Source organism: Leptidea sinapis, chromosome 1 (assembly GCF_905404315.1).
Source record: "Leptidea sinapis chromosome 1, ilLepSina1.1, whole genome shotgun sequence".
In the NCBI taxonomy this organism is placed as follows: Eukaryota; Metazoa; Arthropoda; class Insecta; order Lepidoptera; family Pieridae; genus Leptidea; species Leptidea sinapis.
The window spans coordinates 30,882,759-30,901,386 of NC_066265.1; the positions used below are offsets into that span (position 1 = coordinate 30,882,759).

General features: G+C 33.0%; 1 protein-coding gene across 12 annotated transcripts in view; it reads right to left on the reverse strand.

Moving 5' to 3' along the window:
- Positions 1 to 18,628, reverse strand: part of LOC126964417 (ephexin-1) — a 132,731-nt gene that overhangs the window by 29,435 nt on the left and 84,668 nt on the right. For 7 of the 12 annotated variants that reach the window (XM_050811284.1, XM_050808273.1, XM_050809043.1 and 4 more), the window contains one exon: positions 47 to 237. In XM_050811284.1, the coding sequence (XP_050667241.1) occupies positions 47 to 237 (191 nt within the window). Of the gene's footprint in view, positions 1 to 46; positions 238 to 9,482; positions 9,690 to 10,899; positions 11,162 to 12,810; positions 12,944 to 18,628 lie in introns of those variants that run through there. The other 5 variants (XM_050811285.1, XM_050809749.1, XM_050812723.1 and 2 more) reach the window with 5 other exon arrangements.

Consider the following 18,628-nt stretch of genomic DNA (forward strand, 5'->3'; position numbering starts at 1 on the left):
TGGTGCCACTTCAGTTCAATCACCGGGGCTATCGTGGTCATTTTACCTTATCGTTGTCATCGTAGTCCGAGTCGCTGTCAAACGAATCGAAGTCATCGTCGATGAGCGCGGGCACGGCAGTTGGTACTGACGCGGGTATTGGCGGACACGGCCGCATGGGAAGCGAGGACAGCGCCGGTGGAGGCGGAACTGGCTCCAGCGACTCGTACAAGTGTCCTGACTCACTACTGTCACACTCTGTAACATAATTAACATTCAATAAGTTTTTGAGGAATTATTGATACTTTTTTTAATTAAAATAAGGGACGAGAGGACGGACGTTTAGCTGATAACGCCCTGTCTATTACAATGCAGTGCCGCTCAGGATTCTTGAAAACCCTCAAAAAATCTGAGCGGCACTACAACTGCGCTCCTCACCTTGAGACATGAGATGTTAAGTCTCGTTTGCCCAGTAATTTCACTAGCTACGGCGCCCTTCAGACTGAAACACAATAATGTTTACATATTTCTGCTACACGGCAAAAATAGGCGTCGATGTGGTACCCATAATCTAGCTGGAATCCTGTGCAAGGGACCCCACTGGTCTGATATCAACAAATGCTGAAAAATGGTTTGATCAAAACATTCGTCCGATAAATTAGATGTATTAATTGTAATGCTTTGTTGGTAAGCTACATTTATATTAGAATAACAACATATTTTATTTTGTTTTTTATAATCTGGTAATGAGTGGTATTAAATATACCTATACAAAATATATTCTCAACCGTCTTACGTCATGAACATTACTGCACGTAATCTTTTTCTTCTATATATATAAAAATGAATTGCTGTTCGTTAGTCTCGCTAAAACTCGAGAACGGCTGGACCGATTTGGCTAATTTTGGTCTTAAATTATTTGTGGAAGTCCAGAGAAGGTTTAAAAGATGAATAAATAGGAAAATGCTGCTAAATTAAATAAAACAACAAATTTGTTTTTCCTTTCATACATAATTTCTATGAGAGAATTTATTGACGCACGGTTTGACAGTTCTGCTGTGAAACAATTTCATTACGACACCAGGGTGCATATTTTACGAAGTAATTTTTGATGTTGTGATATATTATTGACAAATTCATATAAAAACATTATTTTATTTATTATATACAGAACAATGTCTGTCGGGTCAGCTAGTGTAGAATAGAAATATAGTTATTTACCATAAGAAGTGACAATGACATAAATATTCCAACAACACGTCATTAAGCCACATTAGTTCGGAAAAGGGGCTTTCTCAAGGGCTATAAAATAAGCGTTTATTAAGTTATTGGTAATAAAATACTTTTAATCTCGCTATTAACAGTCTATAATTAAGGGTCTTTTTTTTTTGGCTAGATGAGGAGTAATAAAAAGATATAGTTAACTAGCTGACTCGGCAGACGTTGTTCTGAAGATAATAAAAAAATACTGTTTTATACGAATTTCCCAATAATATTTAAAAAATTATCAAGAATTATTTCGTAAAAAATGCTTCCAGTTGTTATAATGAAATTTTTTCACAGCAGAGCTGTCAAACCGATCAATAAATCCTCTCACTGAAAATATGTACATACAAAACAAATATTGAAAATAAATATATTTATGGGTCCCAAATCGAAATAAAAACTATCCAATCTCTCAAATTGGACTAAACTGCACTCCATTAAGTAATCCCTATTAAAATCCGTTCATTAGTTTAGGAGTCCATCGCGGACAAAAAACGTGTCACGTAATTTATATATATATTAAGATTTAACGCTGCACAGCCTATGGCGTATTTGTAATGTAAAAACCTGCTGAAACCAATTCAACACGTGTCTAGCCTCTATACGAGGCATTCTCAGGAGCTGTTGATAGTTGCACACGGATCCTAACCAGGATAATTTAATTGCATATGATGTATTTGTTACCGTATATATATTTGTTACTGTTTTGAGAATAAAAATACGAACATACATTTATACGTAGTTTAAAAATATTTTAATAAACTCCGCTTAATTGTTAGCCCAACTAAAAACAGAAGATAACGTCTAAACACATATCGATAATTTTATTCGTTCTCTAAGAAAATTTAGTCCACTGCTTAATTAAAATAAAAAAAAATTCAGCGTATCGCTAACGAACTCTACTTAACTAAAAATAGTTTTCTACTTTTTAGATGAGCTTGATATTAAGCGTGTTTTTTAGTTTTATAAACTATAACTTGCTGACCTAGCAAACGTTGTATTTGTATATAAAGTTATTAAAAAAATTCAATAATTAAAATTTTTGGGATATAATAGATGCAACCGATTCTCAGACCTATCGCACATATCATACTAAATACAATTAGTTTATTCGATTGCCATCGTGGAACCCTATAGCAAATTTGTGAATGGAACAGAATAATAAAAAAAATGCGAGACAAAAATAGTTGTAGATCGTAGGAGAATTTGAATAATATGTATTTTTCAATGCTTAATCATAGTAAAATTAAAATGAATAACATTATCAAATAAATAAAAAATATACATTTAGGGGTATGAAAAATAGATGTAGGCCGATTCTCAGACCTACCCGAAATGTACACAAAATTTCAGACAAATCAGCCGCCAGCAGAGTTTGGTAACTAACACCGGGACACGAGAATTTTATCTTAATATATATAAATTACGTGACAAGTTGTTTGTCCGCGATTGACTCCTAAAGTAATGAACGGATTTTAATGGGGATTACTTCATCGAGTGCAGTCTAGTCCAATTTGAGAGATAGGATAGTTTTTATTTCGATTTGAGACCCATAATTATTTTTAAATTAATATTTGTTTTGTATGGAAATATTTTGTATGAGAGAATTTATTGACGCAGCGTTTGACAGTTCTGCTGTGAAACAATTTCATTATTGTTAACAACAGGGAGCAATGACGTTCATAATATAGAAAGTCATTCACAGGGAGCATATTTTACAAACTAATTCTTGGTGTTATGAAATATTATTGACAAATTCATTAACAAACAGTATTTCATTTATTATGCACAGAACAACGTCTGTCGGGTCAGCTAGTATACTATAATTTATTTCAATTATGCTGTAGTCTTTGTCACGCGACCTCGGCCGTCTGTCCGCGCATTGTGTGCAACACATGACACATGACAAACGCTGTATAAAGGTTGTATAATAACCAACCTTGACATTTTTACCACACGAGGGTTCGCTGACGAGGGAAATCCTCAAAGGAATCCTTATAACGGCTTTTGGCGTGTTCAATAATTTAAAAGAGCTTGTTTGATGTTTGATTATAATGTATATAACACAAGCAAATATAAACATAAAAAAATTATAATAAAAAAAAAACTAAATTCTATCATTCTAACAGGTAAGTAAGTACTATTAACAATTTGTTATGTTTTAAAGTGATAAGTTTTATTTAAGTAATTAATCCCAGAAGTGAGGGTTATCACTTTAAAAACATAACAAATTGTTTAGATTTGCAAGAGCGACATCTCAAGTAAATTTCCTAATATGCAAATATTGGGGTTGAGCAAGTTATCAACTGTAAAGTAGATCCTTTTTTTAAACGCTTTTAAGCGCACGCACGAAACGGGTTCGCGGGTTCAAGTCCCGCATCCTTCATAAAAGTTTATTTTCAGTTTTATTTATGTGAGTACTATAAAAATCTGGGGGCACAAGCTACATAACATACTTTACTTGTTAATGTATTTTACGTAGTATATTGCAATTTCCATACAAACTTCTATCGCTGGTACGCTATACTTCGTCCCATTGACAGACAGCGTGTACGGATAAGGTGAGTTACCGTCGATAAGTTTATTGGGACAGAAAAGTCAACGACAGTTACGATTGCTATCTCAAGTAGGCCACAACCGGAGATAGACTGAATATAGAGAACGTCCGTTATTGAATAGATGTTACAGGAAAGGTACACATGTCAAAATGATTTTTTCACTCCATTTAGACTTGCCATCAAGTCGTCAAGGCTATATTAATCAGGTGATTTGCAATTTGGGGTTTGGCGAGGTGGAGCCAGTGCTCCATCTCCATAGCAAGTTAGCATTTTGTCTTTCTTGAGTCATCTTCATGATAACGGGTATGGATGAGTTGTCAAACAGTCCTTATAGTTGGTTGAGTATCGGCTTACTTCGTTAAATATGGTTGGGAGTTCTAGGTACTCATGGATTTCCTCTGCTTACTCAGTTCTAGGTTTTAGTAATAAACAAGGACACCCTTGTAGCTTAGTATAATGTAACTTAATTATTTGTAATGTAGCGTAAGTTCGATCTAATCTCAAATGCAAACGTCAAAAATCAACAGTCATAAATTGTAGACCTTAAGAGCGCTTTCGCACTACGTCCGATCCGAATCCGATCCGTGTCCGTGAAAACACGGTCCGGTGCGGTGTAGTCGAAGAACTATTTCTAACTTTTGAAGGAAAGAAATCGGATGACAGAAGCCGGATCAAGTGCGTAAACTACCATAGAAGAAGAACAAATAGTGTGTTTTTACGGGTACGGATCGGATTCGGATCGGACGTAGTGCGAAAACGCTCTAAGGGTCATCTAATTTGTCCCATAAGCGACAGTGCTATAATTGGCATGAAAAAGAATTCTAACCCCCTTATTTATAATGGTCCTCTAACTTCAAACAGCCGCTTAGGAGTGTTTTTTCTCATTCTGACTTAAGTAAATAGAAGAAGACAGAGTGAGAATTAGCAATGCTTTAAGTTAGCAGACTATTATGAATAAGGGGGTAATTGAATAAATGTTGAGAATATGCCTCTAAATTGAACCACATGAAATAATCAGAAGTGGGTTTGTATATTATTAAACAATATGGACTCAATTACTGGTGGCATGTATTTTTGAAAACTTTATTGCTTCAATACGTTTTCTTTAGTGGCTACAAAACAAATAGTCTTCATTATAATAACTCACGTTTTCGTTTAAGAAATAAGTAAGTGTTATAATTACAAGCTAGTCTTCGTAACTTCTAACTAGAACAGCTATTTTCTTTGCAATTGAGAGCAACTCGTATGCATATTTAAATTATATTCGTGCTGCAACATCGTGAGTCAATTATGTCCGAAGATAGAGCTGCAGCCTAGTGAAACTCTCTAACCGCCGTTCCCAATATACTATCTACAGATAGAGATAAATTACTACCTTCTACTGTCAGTAATTAGTTGTCAATGATCTGAAGCTGTCCCAATATACCCGATAAGTCATTATTATCGCCTTATATTGGGACGCGTGAATTGCAATTTCCATACAAACTTCTATCGCTGATAAGCTATACGTCTTCCCATTGATAAGTTTATTGGGACAGAAAATTCAACGATAGTTACGATTTTATATCTCAAGTAAGAGATAGACTGAATATTGGGAACGGTCGTAAGAAAAAAGCGATTCAGGATTGTATGAAACGTGCGTATGAAATTGATAGATTGACAGATAACGGCTATAATCTTGTAAAAAACGGAGATAGCCGAACTCCACTACGTTTAACGGCCGTTTTTAATAACGTATCTCTAGTTACAGATACATTGCTATCACCATTTAATGACAAGATCTATCCATAGTTGTGTCCAACATAGTTATAGTCCAATGCTATATGTCGATAGGTTATTGAAATGTAAGTAAGAGAAAAAGGATAGATCTGTCTACCTCTAGTAAGGTAATTTAAGGATAGATAGGTTATTGAAAACGGCCGTTAAGCAACTGTTCACTGTCAAATTTAACAGGATTATACTTCGTCGCCAATCGCAATATTGTAATTACTACTATTTCAAACTTATGTCAAATGACTGCACGTTTCATACTAAACTAAATTTCAATTTCTACTTAGGCAGTATCGCCTCTTATTACGTAGTATTTACATCCTCTTTGCAGAGCTGAAGCTCCAACTCCAAGAAATAGGAACGTTCTAGAATAATCGATAACTTTAGAATACTCGGTGATCTGATTCGATGTGTTTTCGATTTTCGAATTTATATGTATGTATACGAGCGACTTTTTATAAGGTCGGCTCTTGTGATTCCTCTGGTAGACAAAAGAACGGTGATCACAAAACATCAGGTGACCCGCATATAAATATGTCCTCTCCCATAAAATTCCTTCAGACTTCAGTTTCATTAACTCTGGAAATAATATTTTTTTTAAATATGCAAGAGGCTCACGTGATAGGAAAAGATGAAGCCCTATCTTTATATTTACGTAAAGTCCGGTGGTGATTCGGTTGCTGTTATCATAAATTAACTGAATCTTGATCTATGACTTTCAATAACATTTTAATGTTATGGCTTGCGATATCACGCATTTGTGAGCCTGAGAAATGCTTCGTCATGTCGAACTTGACCTCAACTATTGCCTCATTTTTAAAATTAGATGTTATTACTCAATTACTAGAACAGTTTATACTCTACTAAACAGTTTCTGATTACCGAGATTTGATGTGATTACTAGAAGGCACTAACTTTAGAAAGGTGTTCTACAGATCTGATACATTGTAATATGATAGATATTGTAATATAGATATATGATGTGATATAAAATTCTAGGGCTTAAGGAGTATGAAAAAAAATGTCAAATTTACTTGGGGCCATTTTTTATATTACAAAGTTTAGCTTTTGTTCAAACAGTTCAATATTAAGGGTTTATTGAAGGTTGTTATGTTATTAGATAGGTTACATAATAGATTAAACAATTAATATATTTTTTTAACCGTATGTGACAACCCTGAATGTGACAAAAGAAATTCCACTGCGTGATTCAAACCTTCGGCAGGTGTAACCAGAACACTTTTATTATTAGTGTATAGAGCCTATTTTGTGTGTCGAGTGACATCACTACTCCTCGACATTGGTTACTCAGTAATTTATTTATTTGGCAGACCATTCACTCTGGCATCAGTATAGGGTTGTCAACAACAAGTTTAAACCAATGTAGCGAAATTCTGGAGGATGATATTATTTCAGCGATTACAGCACAGTACCTACCTGACTACAGTATGAAATATGACAGAAAGGTAATAAAATGAGCTAAAAATGTTTAATTTTTTAATAATTGACTATTTTAGAAAGTTAATAATTAGTTAAAAGATTAATTTTTATTTGTGTTAATGTCAACAACTACAACGGGACGCATTGCAGTCATTACAAATTCAACGATTTGTTATTTTTAAGTAAAATCCTTCAATTTTCGGATTAAATATACAAAAAATATAATATCAACTGGAGTGTTGAAGAAACAGCAAGATTTACGGATAATGCACCATTCAGACGGATGGCTAAGTGGTTAAAGCGCTGGAATGTATTCCTAGAGGCCACGGGTTCAATTGCGAAACCGTAACAATTTAGAACACATGATCACAATCCTGTGATACATAATACGTGCTAATACCTAAGACATTTGTAATTCAGTTAAAGTATGAGACAGACTGTAGCATAAAATATTAAAATAACAACTTAGTAAAGGTATTAATATTTTATTACCATAATAAAGCTATAAGATCTATCATGATATTTTAATCGTTGATCATATTGACCCGCATCGGTCGGCTAGTGTCTCAGCCATGCCCGCGTCGAACGTATATCTAACGCTATAGATAAATACGTTCGAGTGATTTTTGCGTAAAGTGTTGGGAAAACCTCGCCTTAAGATAATATATAACGCTTCGAACGTCTTCAGCCAATAACAAACGTATTAAAGGAGACGGAGATTTCTAGGCCAAAATGTAATAAGTTGAGATATGGTTTAAAACAATTGTCATATTTTTGTATTTCAAAATATAAAAAATTTGAATAATTCAATATCTAGAAGACGACAAATCTTAAAATTAAGTTTTCACCAAAATGATTACTATAATCGATTGAGCCTATACAGCAAAATAATCGCATTTCAAAAAGTAGCCGTTTAGTATATGTCCATATATTGTATAATCTCACTTATACAAAACTCTCCTATAACAATGTTTTCAGATTGCCAAAATTCCACAAATTTCCAGTGATGCTTTGTTAATTTAAAAGCTATTAATTGACTTTAATTTCATCCTTTTACATCAAGGCCTAATAATGTATGAAATGGTATCCGTCTTATTTGACGATTGCACACACATCTAGTGGGTACAAAGAAAAGAGATAATCTTTCACATAATATAATCAAATTTCAGCACTAAAAATGTTTACATCACGATGCTCCTTTCAATCATTTTTCTATATGGACGATTCATTCTTTTACGTTTCCGTGTGAATTTTTATATGGCCTTTAGTTACACAACAATAATATTAAATGACTTTTAAGGCTTACAGTTTTAATATGTGAATAATTTTGGACAAGAACACGAAAAACCCATGGAAACGATTGTATTAATGTTTTTTAATTTGAGCGCAAAATTAAAGATAATTACATTTTATATTCATGCATTGACGTTAAACGAAATGTTAATTCTACATTATGTATGTTTCTTACTTATTTAAAGCAATTTTAATATATTTTTAAGCCAGATAATGATATGTTGCTGTAAATATACTCGTGAAACTCATCACCAATTAAATTCGTTAAAATTGTATTTACCGACTGCAATACCTTGACATAATATATTTTTAGATAATTTAGAGATTTAAGAATAATCAAACCGTCTCTCAGATTTTTAGCACTGTACTAATTTTGTTTAATATTGAGGATTAAGAATAAACGTTGATTTATATGACTAAGTTCATTCAAAATAATCTATTTTTATTCAGGATTTTAAATCACTAATCCAACGTCAAAATCTACTACCCATTCGAAAATATGCCCCTCAAATATGGGAAGAACGGGCGCAATAAAATCAGCGGGCCTCTTTTTTTAATAAAATTTCATTACAATATGCCTAATTTAGTAATTAAGTATTAAGTCGACGCTTTTTAACAATTCTTTTGATTTCATAACATATTTGTTTATATATGAGAAAGCTGCTTTTGCAAAATCATCATCAAAGGAATTACATACTCGACTTAGTAGTAATGAAAAACAAGTTCATATTAGCTGAAAATTCGCTCATGCTTCTATGTACGTACATTACAATGTCAAAAATATATGTTAAGTAAATAATATGTCAATTTATGTATGACCTCACAAAAAATTTCCATTAATAAAAGTAGTTTAATAAAACTAAAAAAACACGCTTTGGTTGATAAGTTGAGTTGAAAAGATAATGGTTGAAATTTAAAATGAACATCAATTCCTGCCTTATCGACGATAGATGAAAAATTATATAAATTAACAAAAATATTATTTTTCAAATCGAAAAATGGAATAATTTTATCAAATTAATGTATTGTCAACGGTCCTCGATAAATCTACGTAGTTTGAACGAAATCTCGCCGTTTAAAGTAGGTCAAAAGCGCACCCAAATGAGACGGTTGCAAACAAACATACATACAGGTGAAGCAAATAAAAAAGCGTGTAAAATATACAATAAAACGTACCGACAAAAGCGACAACATCCTGTATCTCGTACTCGCCGGCACACAGAACGGTCCGCACGTTCAACCAGCCAACCTGCGGCGTCACGTCTATGTACCGGAATCTGTCTGTTTGTCTACATATAGCCCTAGCCTCTTCATCATTTCGGCTATAATAAGGGCATTTTGCATTGGTCTGGATAAATACTTTGGTTGGCGACGACACCGACACTAAACGAACACAGTAATACTTTGAAATCTAGGCTTCATTTTGGCATTGATGAAAAAAAAGCTTCCAATAACAAAAATAATTGTGTTGATGTTCTTTTATTTTAGTCTAATTTATAATAAAATTACGATTTTTCTATCAGCGATACAATATTTAGACATATATTCAGAGACATTTTCCCAAAATATTTCCTATAAACGACAGGTTCTTCCAGCGACAAACTAGACAGATAGTCCATCTGTCCTAAAGCGCTACTTCGTTCCGCGCTACTTTATTAAATTTTAAGATGCGCTCATGCGCGCATCTTAAAATTTGTAACACAAAAGTAACAGGTTGAAGTTGGTTCCTAAAATTTTCTGACGTTTGCGACACTCGTTATTTTTTTTCGGCGTCCATTATCAGGACAGACAAAGGGTTCAAGCCCATACAGCCGTATTCGTTATTTAATAATTAACTGCCAAAGCCATCTTTGCAAGATTTTTACAAAACTTTGCTTTCTAAAAACGTAGAATAGCACGAGGAATAAATCATTTTAATGATTTTTGTTTCGTTAGGCCAAAGAAGTATAACTTCTTGCGTGCATACATAAGTACAGACACACACATTTTTTATTTATTAAGCGAACTAAAACAAATCGTCTACTGAACCACACACATCGCTAATGTTATAATGTATCTCTTACAGCAAACAAATGGGATAAACAAGTTGACTCATGTTAATACTATTATAAAGTTCAAAGTCATTCTTCATCTTAAAAGAATGTAATTCCAATAATTGAGTTCAGATTGAAGTTAATATAATGAAAATGGTCTTTGTTTGAGGCTCTTTTACGCCTAAACCACTGATCGTATCGACATGAAACTACTACCATTCGATGCGAAATTTCTCCTAGATGGTTTATTGGCTATGGCTATTATTTCTTTTTTTATTGTATTTATAATAAGATAAATAAAATTTAATTTATTTCCTTTTAAGATTCGCCCAGCGAAGCGGGCGCGAACGGCTTGTATCAGATAAAAACGAAATGTCAAAGCTGTGTAACTTTTAGTTGTGTCTCTGAATATAATCATTCCTTTGTCGAGTTGAATTTATTAAAATGTAATATATAAAGAATAATTTCGGTATTTAAATTTAGTATTCGTGTCAACAATCGCGTCATCTTTGCCAAATATGTACACGAATTAGTAACGAAAAGCCTGGAAATCAAAGCACCTTGATCGCCACAATTCCTCCGAAAGGTCCTCGGTGGACTGACTCCGTTCACGGGGAGCCTTTCCGCCACCATTTTGCCACATTGTCACTTATCACTTTCACTTATCATCACTTCATCATCACACAAATACTGAAGTCAGTCAATGAAAATCGTCTTAGTGAAAGAACTACAAAGGTTTACATTTAAAATATGAACGTATAAACGAGTTTGTCCAACTCAGGGTCGACCGGTACTGGCGTCTGTAGAGTTGACCGTCGTGGTCTTGGAACTAAGAATTGAGATATATTTCTCGGTTTCAATACAGCGTTGTAATTGGATAAATTTTTTGTCATCACGTTTTGAATTACCCTTTCTACTGGCGGCGTTAGTTGTTATTTGTAGCAGTGTAAATTGATTTAATATTATTAGAATAGCTGATCTCTATGAGATTAAAAAAAAAACGTCTTCCTTTTCAGAGTTTGTCTTTACTATGAGCAATACAAGTCTAAATAAAGGCTACAATTTGACCATGATTAATTAGAGTGAACTTTCTCATAGGCGATTACTAATTATTTCAGGTTTGTCTGATTGCAATCGTTATTAATTAGTCAACCATAAGATTATCCATTTAAATATAATTAATAATACGTATTTAAAGTTTTTAAAAGTTCTTTGCTGTTTATTTCGGCTAATATTGTCGTAGCTTCAGGGTAATTTGTTTCATTCCCTTAAATAACGAATGAATTTAATACTGAATTAACAACCTCATGGGTTTACACACCAATATTTAGTAGTAGTATATCTTTTACCAATTTTAAAAGGATATTCTAAGATTTGCGCGATACTAACAAAACTGTGACAACAGAAGAATAATTTTGAATCAAATTGTGTAACAAAATTCGACCGGTGTTACAATAAACCACATCGTATTGTTGCCACCGTTGTGAAATGAAAACCCGATACTTATTAGCAGGCAGTATATGGCGATGGTTTACAATCAGAGCATTGCAAGTTGCAACACAATACGAGCTATCTGTTCCGCAAAACTCTAGTATATTAGTTGGATTCAAACTGTATTGCTTATTACAAGCTCACATTATTTCACTATCATGTATTGCTTCGACACATATTTCGTCTTCATTTTTAACAAGATCATTTAAAACAAGATCAACCATCTTGTTTTAAATGATTTATTCTCTAACCACTTAAAACAGATTTGTATTTTTTCACGAAGACTCGTATTATTTATTATAAGACAGAATCAAATCAGTGACTTTTAATTTGTTATTTAAAAAAAATTAAAACAATGACTGAATTTGATATTAAGACTATATTATGTTTCGGTTAAAACCACTTTATGATGATTGTAATGATAAAGTTTGGAAAGTACCACACGAACTCAAGAATGTCTTAAAAAGAAATGTTGTATTTTTTCATTTTGATTGCTGGTTATGTAAAAGCCACTATTCGTGCATTGTGACCAGCTGCCGGATTTTAGCTATCACATTGCAATCTAGATTCATGCTAAATTACTACGCATGATTCATTATGAAGCAACTTCACGAACAAGGCGATGATCCCTAATGGCCATTAGCAAATCACGTAATTCTACTGATAAGGAAATTGAAATAACATTACATATAACTTATGCAAATACCATAATTAACTGCCGGTACTAAATATCTTGCGAAACCGGTTGGGATCTACAAAAACATCGCATCAAGTGATCAAAGCACACATCCAAAAACATCTTGTTAGGCGTTGCAAAACGTGCTTGTTTTTGATACAATGCCGGTAAAAGACGATAGATGTATGTAGCAACACACTGTTAAATGGACCGAAGCCAGCCGTGACGAGCTCGAGTTTGCTGTTGGAAAAAACGTGTATTCGTCATAGAAAGTTGTGGAAAAAGTAAATGCACTTGATAATACAGACGACACTTGTGTAGCGGTTTGTTGAGACACTGACGATTTTCATCGATCTACACTCCTTGTTGATGCACTTTCACTATCGCGGCTAGAGCGACGCGTCCGTTCGCTTGCGCTTGCGCAGGGCTAACTCGCTGGCGACTTGGCGAGCCACGAGGGCCTCCCTCTCCAAACTGCGGAGGCTAGTAACATCGGCCAGCTGTGTGGGCGCACCTGAACAATCCTTCTCCGCATCACCCCTGCACCTCTTGTAACGTTTAAGCACGTCATTAGATTCGCTATGTTTGTATTATCTTGGATCGTCTGTCTCGCATGCAATCACGTTTCATTTTCTCAATGCTGTTCATGAATCTTGATGTAGTTTGTCAGTAATTAACTTGATACAGTACACAGATACATGACGAGCTTGACTGTTTAATAAGAAGAAGTCACAATATGTAGCAATATAGTGTTCAATATCTGAATATGTTGCATAGAAAGGGAAATCAATAGGATATCGTGCATTATTTTTTAATGATTTTAATGTTCTTGGGTACAAACTTTTAAATTGATCAATAATAATACTAATATACAAATATAATTACTACAAAAATTAATGGACGATACTCTATTCGCGCCTCTCGGGTTGTTTCTTGATAGTATATTTACCATGTGGTAACGCAAGTTGGCAAGCTTTTCGTAGCAACCTAGACAGTAGGCGCGCCTCAACATCTTTGGTCGGAGCGATAGATGAAAACACTCTGATCAGATAACGCACGTGAAAGGCACCAATAGTCCAACAAGGGCACGAGGACAATCCAGGAAATCCACCTATTCCTGATAAATTACATCCCGCAAATAAAATATATTGGTTCACCAGCATAATCAGGCGATTATAGAAGAAAAGAGGTAGATAATGCAGTTCCTCTTTCATTTAAATAAAAAAAAACCCATTTAAAAGTAATGATATCAACATACAACTTGACTAAAACTCTAACAGGGGTTTCCATCAAAGTTAACAAAATTCTAAGAAAAGTTTTTATAAAATAAGGATATCGCAAATTTTTTTGCCAACTATTCAATATTTATCTTCGAGATTTTACCAGTTTTATATAACCAAGCATAATATCATTAGATCAATGCAATTACAGCAAACTGTTAGTAGAATTTGCTTCAGCGAAAACCATTTTAAAAATAGGAACTACTTTGGTACTACCTACTTATGAATTATCATTTTATATTTTTCAATTAGAATATTTTTTCTGTTTTCAATTTATGGTGTATTTCCATGTTTGAGGTTATTTGTCGATAAGTACTTACTCTTTTTATTTGTCAACATTAATCACTTGTTTATAATATTTAATGGTACTTTAGCATACTAAGTACTTAAATGTTATAATTTTATTTGTATTTCCTATTACTTTTATTAATTATTTTATCATTTTTGCAAGTTTAAAATTTTTACGCGTACACGAAATAAGTATAACTTCTAACGCGTATACTTACATAAGAACACACAATATAATTTCTTACTTATATAAAAAGCGAAAATATATTACTTAATAATCGAGAGATAAGAAAAGTGTTAATGGACATATTGTTGCTTTAGTCCAACTAGCAGTTTAAGTTAAAGTAAAATTACTTATTAGCCTAAGTTAAGCTTGATTGTAATGCAAGTGGGGCGATATTATAATAATCATATTATTACTAGTTCTTTTAGATGAATCCTGCTCATGTATGCATGGCTGGTTAAGCAATCGTAGTTAAAACATAACACCTGTTTGAACCTAAATAGGTTTTGATCCCGACCACCCAGAAACCCAAACCCAATGATAGAAGCTTTTCTCATCAATGCTGAGGGATAAAATTTCTAACGGCGTTTGTGCTTGTGAGTTCACGGCTCCTATGTAACAAAGCCAATATTTTCAAAATTCTTGGGTCTAAAATGTAACATTTTAACAGGTGCAAACTGCTTAATTGCCTACAATCCTCATTACTGATTACTAATCTGAATAAATGTACCTACATAATAAACTAAAATCTATAAGAACAACTTTTGTGATAGTAGTATACTTAACAAATGCATGATGCCGAGAAAAAACTTGTTTAACTGCAAAGAAAACTGGTAGTTCATAATAGCTCTGGAGTGCTAACTTTAACCAACAATAAGCATTAGCAACCTACAAGTAAGACTTAAGGGTATGTGTAACAAGATAAAGTAGTGTTCATAGCTCCAAATCCTATATTTTCACCACAAAACTTGTCTTAAAACACCTTGTTTGCATGTTTTCTGTTTATCCTTCGCCTTAAAGGAAATACATATAAAAAGCGAAATTCAATTGTAATGAAATGAAATGTATTTAGGTAAGCACAGTGTGAATGTAATAAATGAGTCATTTTCACTAATTGTAATTTCAAACAGCTTTCAATTGTACAGAGCCAGTCGGACAAGACCATAGATCAGTTATGTAACGTCAGGTAACTCCAAGTGCCATGGTTAAAGCCATAATACTGGTTTTGCTCCTATTAAGGTCAATAAAATTATAAAATATATTTCGTATTTGCGATCGAAGTTGTATTTATTTTTGTCTTGGATCTAATAATGAATTCCAAAATGCAAACATATGTTTTTTTGTCAACATTTGTGGAAATTTTTAATTATCTAAATGTTATTATAGAGTTAGTTATCTTAAGAGGATTCATATGGCAAAACAAAAATGCAATTTCTTTTCATAAAGAAGAATGCGCGGCTTAATACATATATTTAATATGGCTGCTCTGGTGTCTAGAAAATTAAATTCCCTAAACAATAACGTAAATTTTATTCCATAATAGTTTTTATATAGCATTGGAGCTAAAAATTCTGAATGTGAATGAATTTCACGACATAAGAATAAAATTAAGAGTCACGTTGAGAATTATTTTCCATCGTTTGTTTCGTAAATCCTGCGTCAGTGTTTAGTACATATTATTAAGTTTAAAAAAATATGTACTTCATACAATGACGTTCTATACACGATCTATCATTCGCAGTCTGATAGCGGAACAGCAAAAGTGTGCTTAAAGACAATTTAAGCACATTGTCACTGTGCGAATCAAACCTGAACGGAATAAATGTTTTACATTGCTGGTTATTGACCAAGAATATTTTAAACAACTGAAGTAAATGCGGCAATGTGTAGATATAGCAGTCGAAGATAATTATGGGGTAATTTGGGGCATTTTCCATATTTCGGCTTTGCTTTTAAACGAAGTATTTTGTCTATATGGATATAACGCACTGACCTCAATCTACTATATACCACTGGACTGGCGGCTGACTGGCTTTTGTGCCTGTTTGATATTCGCCATTTTGACGCTGTTGGCCATGTAGCGAGAGTCTGCGGAACTAAAACTAGTGATGACAACCGCAGCTAAACAAACATCAATAGGAAAACTCTTAACAAAAAAATTGAGTACTTTATTACGTTGATTCCTGAAATATAACACGAAAAACGACCGAAATTAATTCAAAATGCAAAAAAACTTCAGAGTATTGCACGTTTCTCTCTCAGCCATTTGTTTTATACGTCTAAATTAGTTCTCTGGACGCTCGCGAGTGGCACTCCAAATAGGCACAAATTAAAATTACTGTCAAACATATGGAGCAACCTGTCCAGTGGTATTTATACAGGTCAGTGATAGTCATTGACTTCATAGAACTAAATTGTTGCTTGAAATTTTAAAAAAGAATATTCGAATTATAAAATCGTGAGTTAGAAAATCACATATCAGAGATTCTTTCTGGGCAATATCTTCCTTTAAATATTAGTCCATGTCAACGACATTTTGGAAACTATCTGTGTCGCCGTTATGATTGTTTTCTCATATTGTTGTTGGGTTTGTTTATTATGCGTCTGTTTGTGGTCTACATGATGAAGCCTATTTAAGCACTTTTTGAAGTACTCTAGCACATACAAAAAAAATAATTAAAACAGAAAGATACAGATAATTTTGAAATTGATCTTATTTGAAAATGATTAAGGTCTACGGTTCTAAAACAAGGCGGAAAGACTCGAGATAAGTTGTATGGAATAATGTTTACTCGTCCTCCAGGCCGATTTTTTGGTGGATAAAAGATATTTATTCATAACATTTAGAACATTAATAACTAATACATCATCCGTTATAAGATATATTATGCTACTAGTGAATTAATTTATAGTAAAGTTCGTTTCCGTATTGAAAACAAGTTTTAGCTATGGCTGATCTGATATTGAGTTCCAATGGGTGGTAGTTTTTGACAATAAGTGATGTCACATCCTATCTATATATATAAAAATGAATTGCTGTTCATTAGTCTCGCTAAAACTCAAGAACGGCTGGTCCGATTTGGCTAATTTTGGTCTTAAATTAATTGTGGCAGTCCATGGAAGGTTTAAAAGTTGAATAAATATGAAAATGCTCGGAATTAAATAAAAACAACGATTTTGATTTTACTTTGATGTGTCCCCCGTCGTTCAGAAATCATATTAAAATAATAGTTTAAAATGAATAACTTAATTACAATTTTTATATCTATCTATCTCGAAAATATAATTATTATAATTTCTCAGGAGGTAAAAAATAAACCAAACTAAACTTCTAAACGCAAACAATTTTATTTGAATCAAATTGAAACCTTATAAATAACCATTATTTTAGGAAAACTCTTTTTTGTAAGCAACCAACATCATGTGTAATTAATCAAAAAAAAATGATATAATTTCATTGATACCGAGCATCTTTTTTTTATTTGTTTTAATAAAAAAAAACATTCATTTTGTTTCTTTTAAGTTTATTTTATACAAGAGTTTAGGTCTTTTATTTATTCATTGAGGCAGTAGCAAGTCTGCCGGGTCAGCTAGTTTTGAATAAAAATATTTGAATTTGAATCAAGAGATGATACAGCGAACAGTCTCGCTTTTATTTTTGCATCACTACCATAGGCTTACAATATACTAGCGTATAGTCTAACGTGCGAGAGAGAAGAACATCTCTAACGGAGATACAGCAAGATAGAAAAGTTAAGCGAATCTTTTACTATCACCGATTTTGATTGAAAAGTCGTAAACAGTCAGCCACGGTTGGAATTAAAGAACAAACTAACCAGTTGCTCACGAACACTGTTTTCAGTTTTAGGTGTATTTCCATGATTGAGGTTATTTGCCGGTAGGTACTCTTTTTATTTGTTCACGTTATACACTTTTATTAAAAACTAGCTGACCCGACAGACGTTGTTCTGTATATAATAAATAAAATAATGTTTTTATATGAATTTGTCAATAATATATCATAACATCAAAAATTACTTCGCAAAATATGCACCCTGCTGTCGTAATGAAATTGTTTCACAGCAGAACTGTCAAACCGTGCGTCAATAAATTTTCTCATAGAAATTATGTATGGACACATCAAAGGAAAAACAAATTCGTTGTTTTTATTTAATTTAGCAGCATCTTCCGATTTATTCACCTTTTAAACCTTCTCTGGACTTCCACAAATAATTCAAGACCAAAATTAGCCAAATCGGTCCAGCCGTTCTCGAGTTTTAGCGAGACTAACGAACAGCAATTCATTTTTATATATATAGACTTGTTTATTATATTTAATGTTACATTAGCATACTGACTGAATGACATAATTTTATTTATATTTCCTATTACTGTATAAAAAAGTAATTTTTTACTTTTTCAATCATCTTATGATTTTTGCTAGTTTTAGTTTATATAATATTACCTTAAAAAAGAGAGATAATAACGAACTAACCAGTTGCTCACGAACACATTGACATATCAAAATTAATGACCATTACGAGCTGCCA